Raw genomic sequence first — 15,447 nt, forward strand, 5'->3', positions numbered from 1 at the left:
ATATGGGTCATCCTTATAGGTGTGACATGGCGTTTCACTAGCTATGTGTCTTCCTTCCTTGGAGAAATGCCCACTATCTATGTGTCTTCTTTGGAGAAATTAGATCTTCTAATCTTTTAGGTAGATTGTCAATTTTTGATGAGTTGTTTGTAGATGTGGGGTACTATTCTCTTGTCACATATTATGATATGCAATATTTTCTCCCTTTTGGTAAGGTGTCTTTTTGTTTTTTACTAGAAGCTACTTTTGCTCTGTATAAGCTTTTTAGTTTGATGAATCTTATCTGGTTTTGCTTTTTTTATTTGCTATAGGAGTTAAGTTCCTAAATATATCACTTATCTATGTTTTCTTCTATTTGTCTCATAGTGTCAACCTGTATATCCAATTCTTTAGTCCATTTTCATCTGGTTTTTGTATGTAGCATGAAATAATGGTCTAATTTTATTCTTTTATGTGTGATATTCAGTTTTGCCAACACAATTTTTTAAAGAAACGTATATTTCTCCAGGATATACTTTCAGTCCTTTGTTGTAGATTAAATCTTCATATATGTTTTAATTGATTTCTTAGCTCTTAATTATATCCCCTTGGTCTACCTAATTTTTTTAAATGTTTTGATTACAGTAGCTGTATAGTAAAGTTTGAAGTCTGGGAGTAAGATACCACCATTCTTTGCATTCTTACAGAGTGCAAATTTCAGTTCTGTTCTTCACATTTACGGCTTAGTTTTGAAGATCGTGACCAAGTTAAAGTTCCAGTTTAGGATTATCTTTTGTTCCACTGACAATTTAGCTATCTTGGAGTTTTAATACTGTATTAACACTAAAACTATACTACTATTAATATTGACACAAATATTAGTTCTTGTAGTGGTAAAATGTACTTCCCTTGACCACCTTGTATTGCTAGAGCAGTTTGGGTGATAAAGGATCCAGTGAATGCACCCCATTTTCTCTCATTGTTCTCCAGTCAATAGATGTCAGTATGCTTTGCAGTCTCTCTTCTAGTGTCTCCAGATTAGTGAAGTTCCAACTGTGGATTTGGAAGTGTTGAGGAACATATCATATATGCTACTGTGTGGAAGTCTAGGAGTTAAAGAGTCTAAGTTGATATCTGCTGCTGAATAAAAAGTTGTGATCTGCTCTGCCTTCTACCTCTGTAAGGACTAGCTACTGTAAGGTCAAGTAGGGACAGGCAGCTGTGACTTTTGCATGATATGGAACAGAATATGTACTCTTCACTGTCACTGGCTAAGAGACTTAGCAAGTAGTTCTGATGGAGCTATATGCTCTGGAAACTACTAATGTATCAATAAATTGGGCAGAAAGTTTGATAGTAAAATTTCATAACAAAGGATTATCAAAGGAATAGAATTGAATCTGCATCTCACTGGAAAAGAATATTAAAGGAGAATGTGGAAAAACAAATGACAATAAAGTTAACGAAGAAGACAATATTAACTAAAGGAGACAAATATAGTGAAATACCAAAGAGAAACAAACATGAGGAAATGTCATTTAAGATAGTTTTGAGTAACTTAGAAAAACAAGTGGAATGTTCAAAATTGAAGTTAAATTAATGAGCTTGATTACATAAGCAAGCAGTTATAAAGTGAGCACTCAAAAATGTAGCTAAGAAAAGATGCAGAGAAGAAAGTTGTTTGTCAAAATATTTAGAATTATAGCAAGAGTTATTTGGAACAGAGTAGATATAGTGATTATTCATATGCAGAAAGGAGTCAAAAGGAAGAAATTGCATATATTCAACAATGAAATAGAATATATGGTGAATAATATAATGGCTAACTCTCAATGTCCGATGATGTTTAGGAAGGAAGGATAAAATGGAAATTTTATTTATGAATTATTCATGATTATATATTTATACATTTTTTGTTAGGGCCACTGTTTTTATCAAGGATACGTTGCAGAGATTCCAGAATCTGTTGTGACACTTAGCATCTGTTCGGGACTTAGGTAATGGCATAATCCAGAGATGTTAGATTGAAAACATTGAATATGTCTTCACTTTTACTTTTTAGAAACTTCTTGAATAGTAGAGTCAACACAAAGAGAATATAAACTTAGATTGTGTTTCTTCTCGTATACTTTCTTTTTTGCTTTTTCTTATCATTTTTCTATTATCTTTACTCCAGGGTTGTAGTTATAATGTTTTTGTAAAAAAATCTCCCATTAACACAACAAATATTTGTATTCATTAGCCCAGCTTAAACACTATGATTACTAAATGCCATATAGAAAGAGTACTTTTGAATTTCTACATCATAGATACTGTATTTTACTTCTATAAAATGGTTTTTATTTGATCTTGATTTACATTTCTTAGTGGGAAATCTACATTATTACCATTTCTTTTCTTCTTTTTTTTTTTTGTATTTATACATTCAGGGGATTATTGCAGTTGGAGAATTTCAGTTACGGAATCGAACCATTGGAATTTGCAAGTACATATGAGCATATGCTTTATCAAATAAATGATAATAAAATTGATTACCCTCACTTAAAAGAAAATTACCCTAGGACTGAGTTGGCAGAGAAGCCCTATAGAATTTTTGTGAAATCAGAAGTAAGTAACACCTTTTATGACATCTTCACTTGTGTTAATTTTAATAATCTTACTGACATTGCACTTAGTATATTTGGAAAACAAATTGAAACTACTATATATTCAAGTTCTATTTTAAAAGATTAATGTTACATGTATTTTTATGTTTAACATTACCATATTTAGTACATATAACAAATATAAACAGACATAATTCCAAATCAAAATTCTTATAGTTGATTCATTGCAAGTATTTAAATATATAAACATAGTTGTGTTGCTATTAAATTTGCATGTTACTAATATGATATTGATACCGGTAGCTGTGCCATTGTGCTGTATAATGTTACTTGCAGTTATGCAATGGTGAGAGTTTGTTCAATATTCATCATAGCTATGGTGATATAAACTAGAAGTGGGGAATGATTATTGGTAGCTGGACTGTAAATTGTTACCGGTGGTGCCCCCTGGAGGGTTTCGCTGGTAGGAAAACAACAACAACAACAACAACAACAAAAACAGAGTGCCCAAGAAAGGTGCTAAAAATGGGATGAAGCCACAAAATAAGTATAAAAGGGAGCTCCAGAGAGCATGCGCGAGAGCTCCAGGAGTGAGTGAGAAGAAGCTGCGCAGACGCACTGGAGAGAGAAGCTCTCCGCAGCAGTGAAAGCAAAAGGCTGAGCTCGGGCTGCAGCAGTGTGCCTGTCTTGTTGGCGCGGACCACGGGGGGCAGCTCCATGAGGGGTTTGCGGAGCTTTGTGGGCAAAGGGCCACATGACAGAGGCCATTGTGTACAGCCTTGTTCAAATGGTTGTTTTCGAGGTTTTCTTAGGCCTGGCGAAGAGAAAGGGATATCTGAAGACAGACATCTTGCCAAAGCGTGGCCTGAAGTAAAAGGGAGACCCCCAAACTGGCATGGTGTTGAAGTCCAGCCCAGAGAAATCGGGGACCTAGAGCCAGGCGTTTTGCAAAAATGCGTGTGTGGACGTTTGTTCAGCTGCTACAGCTGTTGTCCTGAACTGGTTTGGTGCTGTGCTGGGCATTTTGGCCGCCCAAGGAGCATCTCCTGTTGTATCCTTTGCTGTGTTTGTGAATCGCATCCTGGCCTATAATGTGGCGGCCACTGTCCACCGTGGCAGGAAGACGCCATTTGAAACACATGACCTATTGTTCGGGAGAGGAGCTGCACATCTCGGTAGTGGGAAGATGCCATTAAAATGGTCTTTGGACTTGACTTTGGGTAAAGTAAATGGCCATTACTGGCGTCAGTAATGCTTTGTTTTTCCTGGTTTGTTAAATAAATCACCTTGTTATTCTCTGAACTTTGAGCAGCCTTGCAATTATGTGCGCACGTGAAGTACCCAGATAGTAATTGGTGAAGTATTTGGGCAGCGGGCGGTGACCAGTGTAATGTCCCCTGCTGCCCTGTATCAATACCTGAAATTGTCTTATAAGCTTATTTTCCTGTAAGCTTTTCCTTCCAATATACTTTTCCTTTGTAGAAAGTATCGTGTTAGAATATTTTAAAGTAGAAAGATCAAGAAGTTGACCAAAATAAAGTGTAGAGACAGCATAGTGCCCTTAGAAATTTTAAGCTATTTGTTACAATTATTTTCATATATCTAATTATAAATGTAACTATATTGCAAACATCACAACCATAGGCTCTCATAGTGGACTCCTCTATGAGAAGACACAGGTGATTTGACCTGACTGGCTTTCTACACAGGGTTGGGCGCCAGCTATGCTAGGTTTGGAGCCTTAGACTCTAGCCAATAGCCGTTATTCCGCACCCCTATGCATTATATCCACTGGTCATGTGCCCTCCGCCCTGCATGCCAACTCTGTGCACCTCCTTCCCCATTGCAGTGCCAAATCTCTAGATACAGGTGTCTCTGAGTCAACAACAGCAGAGAAGCTGCATATAGCAGCCACTAGAGCTACTCGTGGGTGATTCTAGCTCAGTCTGGCTGCAAGCACAGCTCAGTTACAGTACTTTTTACCTTTTTCTGCTGGAACTTGTTCTGATATATGTGGTACTCATGAGTCTTTGTCTTTCAGGGGTTGTTGATTTACTCTGCTACAGTTTAGTTGTGAATATATGGAGCTGGTGAGACTGACGTTTTCTTTCTGCCACAATCTTACTTGACATTCGTTTTAAAGAATGATCTCTTTAATGCTAGAAAATTGCATACCAAATTGTAATAAAATATATTTTGGGTCTTCCCTGGTGGCACAGTGGGTTGGAGTGCTGCACTGCGAAACTAAGCCCACTTCAATGCGATTTCGATCCCTGCTCCAGAGGTGACCCACATGGCGCAGCGGACCTCTCCTGTTGCCCACTGCTCCTCTCAGCAGTGCACTTTGTCAGTCTGCCTATTCTGCTCCCCACTCTGTTGTGACTGGTGTGAATCCTCTCACCGCCCCTGCACCTCCAGCCTGTATCACATTTCTGTGCGCTTAAATAAATAAAATCTTAAAAAAAATGTATTTTGACGTTTATTCAAAATTTTTTACATACAATTTTTATATACTCTTTCATTCCCCTCTCAGGTGTAATGCTCACAAAATTACCACCCCCGTGACACCCTTGAACCGTCACCATAATTTCTTCTTCTCTTCCCTCCCATATTTTGATTTCCCTCCATCCCCGCTCCTGCCCAGCTGTTATCTAATGACAGGTTTATGCATAAAATATCTAGTGGGGAGTTAGGAAACCAGATTAAGGAGCACAAGCATGTGAACAGATATTCAACATTATTACTATTCAAGAAACTTCCAACTGCCTAAGACAGCAATGCAGACCAATAAGAATGGATACAGTGCAAAAGTGTGACTGGCAGTCATAATTCTTGTTGAAAATGCAGAATTATCACATTACGTTATGGAGAAATTTGGCACATTCACACTACTGAGCACACCTACAGCTGACATGTAACTCAACATATGACATTTCTAAGTATTTTCTAAGAAAAATACTTGGAAAATAGCTGCACACAGTCCTGAACATAGTTATTCATATTAATGTCATATATAATTTCTAACATCTAAAGAATCCTATTCACCATCACCTGGCAAATGTATGAATAAATTGTGATATATTTCTAAAATGGCAAATTATATAGCTGTAAAAACTAATGAATTAATAACTAGAAAAGTACCGATGAATTCTTAGTAATATTTTTAAGGATGCTAATGCTTGTTATGATATATGATAAAATCTTTTTACTTGTTGTTAAAATTTTTATTTGGAATCTCAGTCATCTAAGCAGTGACATTCATTCTCTTCCCTATTACATCTGTATATTACCTGTATGTACCGTCTACCACCTGTCATGTCTCTATTTCATCTATACCTTATGTGTCTGTCTGTGATAATTACAATGTGAGAATATTTTAATGTTTATTTTAAATTCATGGCCTTTTCACAGAAAAATTCTGAAGTTGCACTAATTCAAAGAATTCTGAAAATACAAGTCATTATGGATAAAGCCTTGGTATGTATTACTAAAACACTTTATATCTTCGTTTTTATGTTTCAATTCAAAGATGATATGAAAAGTAAATGTACAGATTTGTTTACAGTACAGGTACATTTTACTATATTCAAAATACATATCTCAGTGTAATAAGACACAAGGAAATGTTGTCAGTTGCCTCTGCATTGACAAAGAACAAATATTTATGGTAGTGATTTCCAAATCAGAATAGAATCCTAGCAATAATATGTAACTTTGTATGACTGCGTACATGCTATACTTTGATTTATTGGATGATAATTACCTGAGTCCACCTCAAATAGTGAAACTTTTCCTTGAATTGATTTTTATTTTAAAGCAAGTTATCTATTCATTGCTCAAAAGTTATCAAGTGTGTTCTTTTATAAGATTATTTTACAGCTTTCATACTTTAAAGTTTTTTTAATATAAAAATAGAATGACTATTCATGACTCCCTCACTTGGTTTTGGAAGCTTTTGTGTATGCAGTCAGCTTTAGCAACATTTTTATGGGCAGCAAGTTTAAAAAACTCATTGCCCATAATTACTGGTATTTTTGCATAAAGTCAGTGAATATCATAATGTTGTAGTTTGTGCATAAATGGAAATATTTGGATCTTTATGCAGTTTTTATCAAAACAGTAACAAAGAGTAGATGGATAAATAATAAATAACAAAGCATATATTTTTATGACCAGAATATAGTATGTGCATTCTTTTCCTATTTATATATATGTGTATATAAACCCATGTATATATATTCATATACTAGTATTAATATTCATGAAAGATGATATATATATATACATTTTATAATCTCCCCTCATATTAATGAAATATATTGTTTCAATTTAGTTTTAATGTGTTCAATTATTTTAATATTATTTAATCTGTTTTACTAGCTAATGGCTTTTGGGGACATTTAGGTTTTAATTGTTGCTGTCGTTAGTGTGGGTCAATACTATTTAGTCAAAAACCTGTCTCACAAATATTGGATAGCATATTTTAAGTATATTTAATATATGTATTCTTGTTTTATATAAACTTTTATATATGCATATTATAGCTAAACTTTACTTGATCTTTTAAGACCTGATTTGTCTGTGTTGTCATTTTCTCTTTTCATCTATTTATAGCCAAGAAAACTGCAAAATATCTTTTACTATGATAGACAATTTCTATGATAGTTTGATTAAACTGTTTTTGCCTATATATATTTTTAAGGATTTATTTATTTATGCACACAAGAACTGGAGTACAGATCAGAGGTGGTGGGGGGGTGGTGGTGAAAGGATTCACCAGAGACAGAGTGGGGAGCAGAACAGGCAGAGCCACCGAAATATACTGCTGAGGGGAGCAGTGGGCGAGACGAGATGTGGATCATTTCGGGTCCAGGGATCCTGCTCACTCTGAAGGGCCCTTTAGTGGCCAACTTGCAGTGCTGTGTCCTAACCTGTTGTGCCATCAGGGAGGGCACCACTGTGGATACTTTTTAATACTATTTTTCATGACCTAGTGTTTGCTCTATTGATTGTGCTTACTGATACAAATGGATTCACTTTCATAGTCCTATTTTTGCTCTCAACTTTTCATATATTCAGTCTTGCAAAGGATCATCTTGTAGAAAATAAAGTCAATAGAATTCTTTAATATAGAGAAATAGTACCCTTCTAGCTCTTTAAATCTTTAAAGACTGTAGTTTGCTATTTCTCTGTGTGTAACCAATGCAGCATATCACGTATTTACACAATGCAGCATGCTTGGTATGAGTGAAGGTGGTCCTTTGCAAAGCCAAATACGTGAAAAGCAAATCAAGAGCCAAATATGAATACGGAAGTAAATCTGTATGTATCATATATTTCAGAAAAGCCCTCAGATAATTTTTTTAAAGGTTTATTTATTTTTGCATACAGAACTGGGGTACAGGCCAGAGGTACAGGGGCCGTGAGAGGTTTCACCAGAGACAGAGTGGGGAGCAGAACAGGCAGATCGTCAAAGTACACTGCTGAGGGGAGCAGCGGGTGGGTCAGGAGAGGTCTGCCACGCCACGTGGTCACCTCCGGGGCAGGTGGGGATATGTGAACTCATGCTGAAGTGGCTTTAGCTTCTTAGTGCTGTGCTTTAACCAGCTGCGCCACCAGAGAGGGCCGCCCTCAGATAATTTGTAAAAAAAAATTGCAAAACATAGTAAAGGTCATATCAGAGGAACTAAGACAGGAGTGGGCTCCTAGAAGATATCTGATAGGAAGTGGCATATAAACCATTTAAAGATGAAGATTCTAAGTAACTGGTTGTTTATTTTAACTGAAGAAAGAAGCATAAGAAAATGTAGCTTAGGTTATAGTTAAATGTAAGCAGGAACAAAAAAAATAACATAACAAAAAAATAATATATGCAGGGATCTGATGATATAGCAATGTATTAGAAACAATCTTATTAATTTAGGGTCAACAGTCTTACATAGAGATGTAAACAATCATTAGGGTGAGGTAAAGAAAATGTTAAAAAATAAAAAAGGTTCATACTTAAAACTTAATAAGTACTTGATAAATTTTATTTTTTTCCTTTTCACTGAGTACTACATTATTTTAACACTCCATTTTTTATCCATTTAAGATATGTTACTTGAGTAATTTTCACAAGTGATTAAGAAATAAAATTGTCTTTCAGTATAATTATATGGGCGCTGAAGTGACAGTTGCAACTGAGAAAATTATCCATATCTTTAGTCTTATCAACTCTGTAAGTATGTTACATATTTTATGTGTTGACTTAAAATAATTGTTCCCATACTCTTAACTGTTTAGGGGAATAGATTCATAACTCTTTAGGTACATATTACACCATACCCAGGAAGGCACCAATAACCATCCACCATAGTCCATAGGATACCCTCCACTCTTACCCTGTCCTGTCAGCCTTAATTCTGCAAATCATATTTCAAGGATTTATTTTGGTTTGGTTTTATCTCTTCCTCTGTCTTCTGTCTTTATAGTGTACTTAAGAGTGAAATTATCTGGCATGTGGCTTTCTTCTGACTTATTTTCCTTACTGTTATAGTCTGCAAACCAGAAAACAACACAATAGTAATAAAAACAGTATGACATTAAAAAAAATTGACTGATAAATGAAATAGAATTGAGAGCCCAGAAATAAACCCACACTTTTATGGACAGCTGATATGACAAAGGAACCAGAAACATGCACGGAGAAAGGAAAGTCTTTTCAACAAATGTTAATTGGGAAACTGGACAGTCAAATGAAAAGTATCTCACATGATACTTGAAAATTAACTCAAAATGAAACAAAGACTTGGCTATAAAACCTGAAACCATGAAATACATACAAGAAAACAAATGCAAAACATTCCATAACATTGGGTTCAAAGATGTCTTTGAGGAATAAACTGCAACTGAAAGAAGAAAAAAGCAGAAATAAACAAATGGAATTACATAAAAGCAAAATGTTTCAGCACAGTGGAAGAAATTAGCATTAAAGTGCAAGACACCCTATCAAACAGGAGAAATCATTTCTACTATATGTTAATGTATTTTAAAAACTTTTCTCTTAACATTGTAAAAATGCTCATGTAAATACATTTGCATTTTATGAAAAAGGGCTACCAACTAGTTTCATCTACTGGTAGAGTTCATATCCAATAAATACAACTTGAATATATAACTTTATGCATAAAAATATATAATATTATATTTTAATTACCTAAAACTGCATTTTACTTATTCTTTGGTTTCAGATGTTTTCCCAGCTTAATATGACTGTTATGCTATCTTCCTTGGAGATCTGGTCTCATAAAAATAAGATATTATCTGATGGGCCTGCTGATGAAGTGCTACGAAGATTTGTGTCATGGAAAGAAAAGGTTTTGTTTCAAAAGTCCAATCATATGGCATACTTATTAATGTAAGTATTTTATGTGCATTGATATAGAGTTTAACAATTTTTTTATATACTGGCCATCAAAATGATATATAAAATGTATTATTTGTAATAAAAAGACACCTGAAAATGATTGTATGAATATTGTGTTGGTGAATTCCAATACTAAAAGTCTGAATACAATGTAAGATACTAAGTAATGGGGGATTCTTATTTTCAGAGTGGACTGTTTACCTATAGAAAATGTAATTATCTGGAATAGAATGAAAAGTCTTGGGATAAACAGAAATGCTATGGTTTCAAATACTTTCTAAGTTAAATAATCAAGCCATCATTTTGATGTTAAATAGTGTAAGTTAGTTAATAAATAGCAATGATTTAATATAAAACTGGATATATTAGAAAATATACTTTCTTATATCAACCTGGATTTTTGATACAAGATGGAGCTAATTACTTGCTTTATGTATTTCAAGAGTTACATAGATTTTTGTTTTAATGTTTTGAGTATTTTAGGTAGAAAAATAAGCGCACAATTTTGAAGACCTTAGGCATTATGACATATATTTATAAATCTATGGTAGTTGGAATCTAAGTTCAGGTTTGCAGATTCAGGAGCAACTTGTATGATGGAGTGAAAGGTGTCAGGAAAGTTTCTATACCCTGCCTTTCTTTTTGAGTGAACCTAGTACGTATTCTATCTCTTCATGTCTGTCTACACTTTCTCTATCTACAAGTCTACATTTTTTATACATTTTAAGCACTACTTACTCTTCATAAATGATTGTAGTAAGCAATTCTGACTTTTTACATTGGAATCATATTCATACAATAGTTTCAACAATGGTTATAAATTTTTTTTGAAGGATTAGGTACTGCTGGTTTCTGTGCTATGTATCATATAAAGTAGTCTTTGAAACTTAATGCTGCAGGTACTGTGGGATATTACCCAAATGAAAAAATTACTGAAAGCATTATACATGAAATGTAATCATTATATTTGAAATAAAACAAAATTATTGAGAAGTTTAATTCTAAAAGTTCATTGACTTATTAATAATTTAAGTGCATTTATCCACAAGAAAACAATTATTATTTAGTTATAGGGATGATCCTAGTCATGTGGGAACAATCTATCATGGAAAAGTGTGTGATCCAAAGTTTGCAGCAGGAATTGCTCTGGTATGTATTTTACCATCTTGTAAGTAATTTTATCATATTTTGAAAACTAATGTCCACCTCAAGGAACAAAAATACATATATTCCATGTACCATGCTATTTTGACAAGTGTTTATAAGATGTTCTCTTTTTAGATTTTGAAACTTAAATGTAACAACTTTTAAAGTTCTTTTTTTTTATTGTGGTAAAGTTTACAACAAAGAATTTGCCATCCTTGCTATTTTTAAGTATGTTTCTTCCTTCTGCCTCATCAAGTTTGTTTTTGAAGACTTTCATGGTATAGTTTAGCTTATTTATTATATTGTTCAGTTCTAGAGTTTCTTTTTCTAATACTTATATCTCCCTTTAGTAGTTATACTTGGGATTTCCTTCAGATATGTATCTAGTTACTGATTTAAAAAGCACTTAATTTAATAAATCAAGTAGGCCAGAGGGGGAAAAATCATAAGATACTAGCAATAGAAGCAGAAGAAAGATTGTCAGTATTCAATGCCATTTATATTTAAATGTTTTAGTAAGTAAGAAATAAAACTTCTTCAACTTGAGAAAGAACGTTTGCTAAAAACCAGCAACTAACATTCTACTTAATATTGAGAGACTAAATACTTCCATGAAGTTCAAAAATAGAAAAAAAATGTACTTCACCAATTCTGTTCAGGATCACACTAGAAGTGCAAAACATAGAAATTGCCAAATGCTGTGAGATGTGGAGCAACAGGAATTCTTTTTATTCATTGTAGGTGGAAATATAAAATGGTATAGTCACTTTGGAATACAGTTGGCAATTTGTTATAAAACTTAGGATATCCCTATCAGATGTCCAGTGTTTTCTCTGACATTTACCTAAATGTTAAAAAATTTTGTCTACTCAAAGCATGCACATCAGTGTTCATATTATCCTTATTCACAATTTCCAAAGATAGAGGATAATCTTAGAGGATAATCTTATCCTCTAAGAAGTGAACGGATAAACAAACTAAAGCAAATTTATGCAATGGGATATTATTTAGTGATTTAAAAAAATGAAACTTCATGCCATGAAAGACCTGGAAGAAACTTAAATGCATAATGGTTAGTGAAAAAAATCAGTCTGAAAATACTCCATACTGCTTGAATCCAACTATATAGTTTCCTGAAAAAGGTAAAACTATAGAGATATTTGAGTGCAAGGTTTGTGTCTTGTTGACTTCATCATATTCCAAATTTTTATTTTGTTACACAAAATAAACACTATGCACAAGGTATATAGTATTCTGCTTGAAAAAATTTATTTTGATGCTCTTAAACTACTTCTGAAATCAAAACTTATTATTAATCAACCCTTTAACAATCTGTGTATTTCTTTCCATGTGTTTACTTGACAAGTTATATAGTTACTGAAGCAGTGCTTATTCCGCTCAAACCAAAATTAACTTTATTGGAATTTAAGTAAGTAGATCATAAAACATGTGACATTAGTCTTAGTTGTTACATATGTAAATTCTGTGCATAAAAATACCTCAAAGGAATAACAAAATTTACTTAATTTTTTCCATATTCATACAAAAGTATATTGTGATCTCATTTAGATATATGATTTTTTTAAATTAAAGAATAAAGAATAACTTAAAAGACAGTTCTGTTTTTTTCTGTTTAGTACCCAAAGATGATAACTTCAGAGGCATTTTCAGTTGTTATGGCACAGTTGCTTGGAGTCAATTTGGGCTTAACATATGATGACATCTATAATTGTGACTGTCCAGGAAGTATATGCATAATGAATCCTGAGGCAATGTAAGGTGTTATTTTGGAAAATCTTAACCTTGGGAAATACTTGTTGCATTCCTTGATGTATAAATATTAATATGTAACTTGGTAAGAATATTGCTATCTAATACTTATATGCTTATTGAAAACTTATTAAAGTGAATCTAATAGTTCTATATTCAGTCTTACTGTATAGACAAAATGGATGTTGATAATTTTTTTTTATGATTCACTAGCGTCTAGGGGTGAAATTAATTTATTTGTCCTAGAAGTATATAAAGCATTTCTACAATATCTCAAAGTGTTGTTTTATTTATTCTTATAACTGATTAACAATATAGGTTGTCCTCTATTTTTTATGTTGGTATATGAGACAGAAAATTTTTAAAAATTGACATAAAATACCAAAACATTCAGCTTATAATAGATGTCAAAGGGAATAATAGGAAACATATGAGGAGAATAAACTTTCTGATGAATGGCCTAGTAAGGTTTCTCTGAGATAACAATTATGCTCAGATCTAAAAAGAAGGAATACATTTGGTCAAGCAAAGAGCCTCTCAGAACTTTTCAAGGTCAGCAAATAAAGTGATCCTCAGGTGGAAACATGCATGAGAAGTTCTATATAGACTGGAATATAGAGAATGGGAGAAGAAAAAAGAATGAAAAAGAATGAGTTGGGATAATGAGAAGAAAATTTTAGTCACAGTTGTAAGGGAAAGTAAAATACAATGAGTCAAAGGAAGAAATCCTGTATATTAAAATCAAGATGTGTGTTAGGATTTTGTGATAAATGAGACATTTAAATTGGAGTATGCAGTATGAATAATTAAAATATATTGCAAATTGAATAATATATATCAAAAAGAATGATGCTGAGATATTGAGAGGTGGTAATTCTCACAATAGCTGCAATATTTTATTGAGAATAAGAAGAAGACATGTCAAGACTCATTTAAAGGTTTATGGCTATCTCAACCTCTGAAAAGGCATATATTTTTGGAAAGGAGAAAAATGAATGGTAAGTAAATATTGAGCACATATTCAATATGATATTCAGAGTAATCCTTTAGTGTTAAGTGCAAGTTATATAAGTGCAAGTCTGAATCTCAAAGGGGAAAAGCTCTTAAAATGTATGACCCATCAGCATAGTGATGGAATGAAAGCCATTAACAGATTATCTAGAAACAAGCTAAAAAGACCTTTTCAGAGGTTACTTATGTACACCAGTTATTTGCAAGTTGAGTAATTAAAGGAAAAGGAGTGACATGGAATGAGAAGGAAGAGAAAGACGAAATATTTGAATAACATAGGATGAAGTATTAACTAGGGAAGGATGTGTATTAAGAATAAGGGAGAGGACAGAAATCAAAGGATTAAAGCATAGCAATGTATTTTTAACTTCCCACAATAATCTCACAGAATAGAGGAAAACTAAGAAAACTAGCATAAAAGCAAAAGAACATTCCACAAGTTCCTCAGACAGGGACAGATCCAAAATACTAACAGGTGTGGCCAATACACTGACAAAATAAGACCTGTTTGGTGTACGTGATTGTATCACAGGTAATAAATGGGACACAATGGGGTCTCCAGAAATCTTACAGATTTCAGGAATCATTCAGTGCTCGAATCAAGATTTGAGACTGAACTAGCAATATGTCCATGGCACTGTGGAAGCTAAAACTGTCGGGGACACAGCAGCTTGCATGTGAGAACAAAGTGACTGTGAACATTTCTTTAGATGCTGGTGTGACTTGGATTCTGTCCTTAAAAAGGCAGCACATGTATCACCCATATTATGCTTTATAAATACTGTTCTCCATTAATAGGAACTGCCAGAGTACCTTGAAGAAGTGACTGATAGGAAGGCTAAGTAGAGCCTGGAACACCTTGTGTCTGACAATAAAGATGTGTTCAAAGAGTTGTGAAAATTTGTCAAAGGAATGAGAAACCAGATGCTCCCAGGTGAATTAATAGGGAGAAGTGGCGGAGAATTCCTGGTGTTGTGCATGGAAGAGGGACGATGAAGAAAAAGAGAAATCAAAAAATGTCCACAATAAACAGGACAAAGTGCGTAAGGGAGCAGGGAAGAAAAAGCAACTGTAATAAGTAAACATGAAAACCAGTGATCATCTATAAACCAGAGACCTATGGGGATGGAGAAGGGAGTAGAATCAAAACTGGAGTAGAAGAGTGCATGGGACTATGGCGATGGTGCACAGGTGAATTGGTGGTGGGAGGCCCATGGGGATTACAACTGAGATGAAAAATGCACAACATGACGAATGACATAAAAGTAAAAGTTAAAAAAAAAAAACTGGACAAGGAAGAAATGAGAATCAGTGCCCAGCAATCCTCCCACCTGCTCCCTACCCTCACCCACAAAGCCAGCACACTGCCCAGGAGGAGAGAAAAAGGAGAGGAAGTTTGGAGGCTGTGGAAGAATCCTGGGGCATCCAAACTACAAAAAGTGACAGGTGGGCCGCAGGGAGGCTAGCTGTGGGGGTTGGCTAAGGAGCCAGAAGAAAAGGTCTACAAAAAAAAAAAAAAAAAAAAAA

The 15,447-nt window shown here is 34.0% G+C and overlaps 1 protein-coding gene across 1 annotated transcript in view; it reads left to right on the top strand.

The window, feature by feature from the left end:
* LOC101622659 (disintegrin and metalloproteinase domain-containing protein 18-like) overlaps positions 1-15,447 on the top strand; it is a 38,941-nt gene that overhangs the window by 10,108 nt on the left and 13,386 nt on the right. Inside the window, exons 4-10 of the mRNA XM_012724781.1 lie at positions 1,900-1,976; positions 2,409-2,586; positions 5,997-6,062; positions 8,734-8,805; positions 9,818-9,984; positions 11,061-11,142; positions 12,777-12,913. Of these exons, the coding sequence (XP_012580235.1) occupies positions 1,900-1,976; positions 2,409-2,586; positions 5,997-6,062; positions 8,734-8,805; positions 9,818-9,984; positions 11,061-11,142; positions 12,777-12,913 (779 nt within the window). The remainder of the gene's footprint in view (positions 1-1,899; positions 1,977-2,408; positions 2,587-5,996; positions 6,063-8,733; positions 8,806-9,817; positions 9,985-11,060; positions 11,143-12,776; positions 12,914-15,447) is intronic.

The sequence above is a fragment of the Condylura cristata genome, unplaced genomic scaffold (genome assembly GCF_000260355.1).
Source record: "Condylura cristata isolate star-nosed mole 26May11 unplaced genomic scaffold, ConCri1.0 scaffold00014, whole genome shotgun sequence".
NCBI lineage: Eukaryota > Metazoa > Chordata > Mammalia > Eulipotyphla > Talpidae > Condylura > Condylura cristata.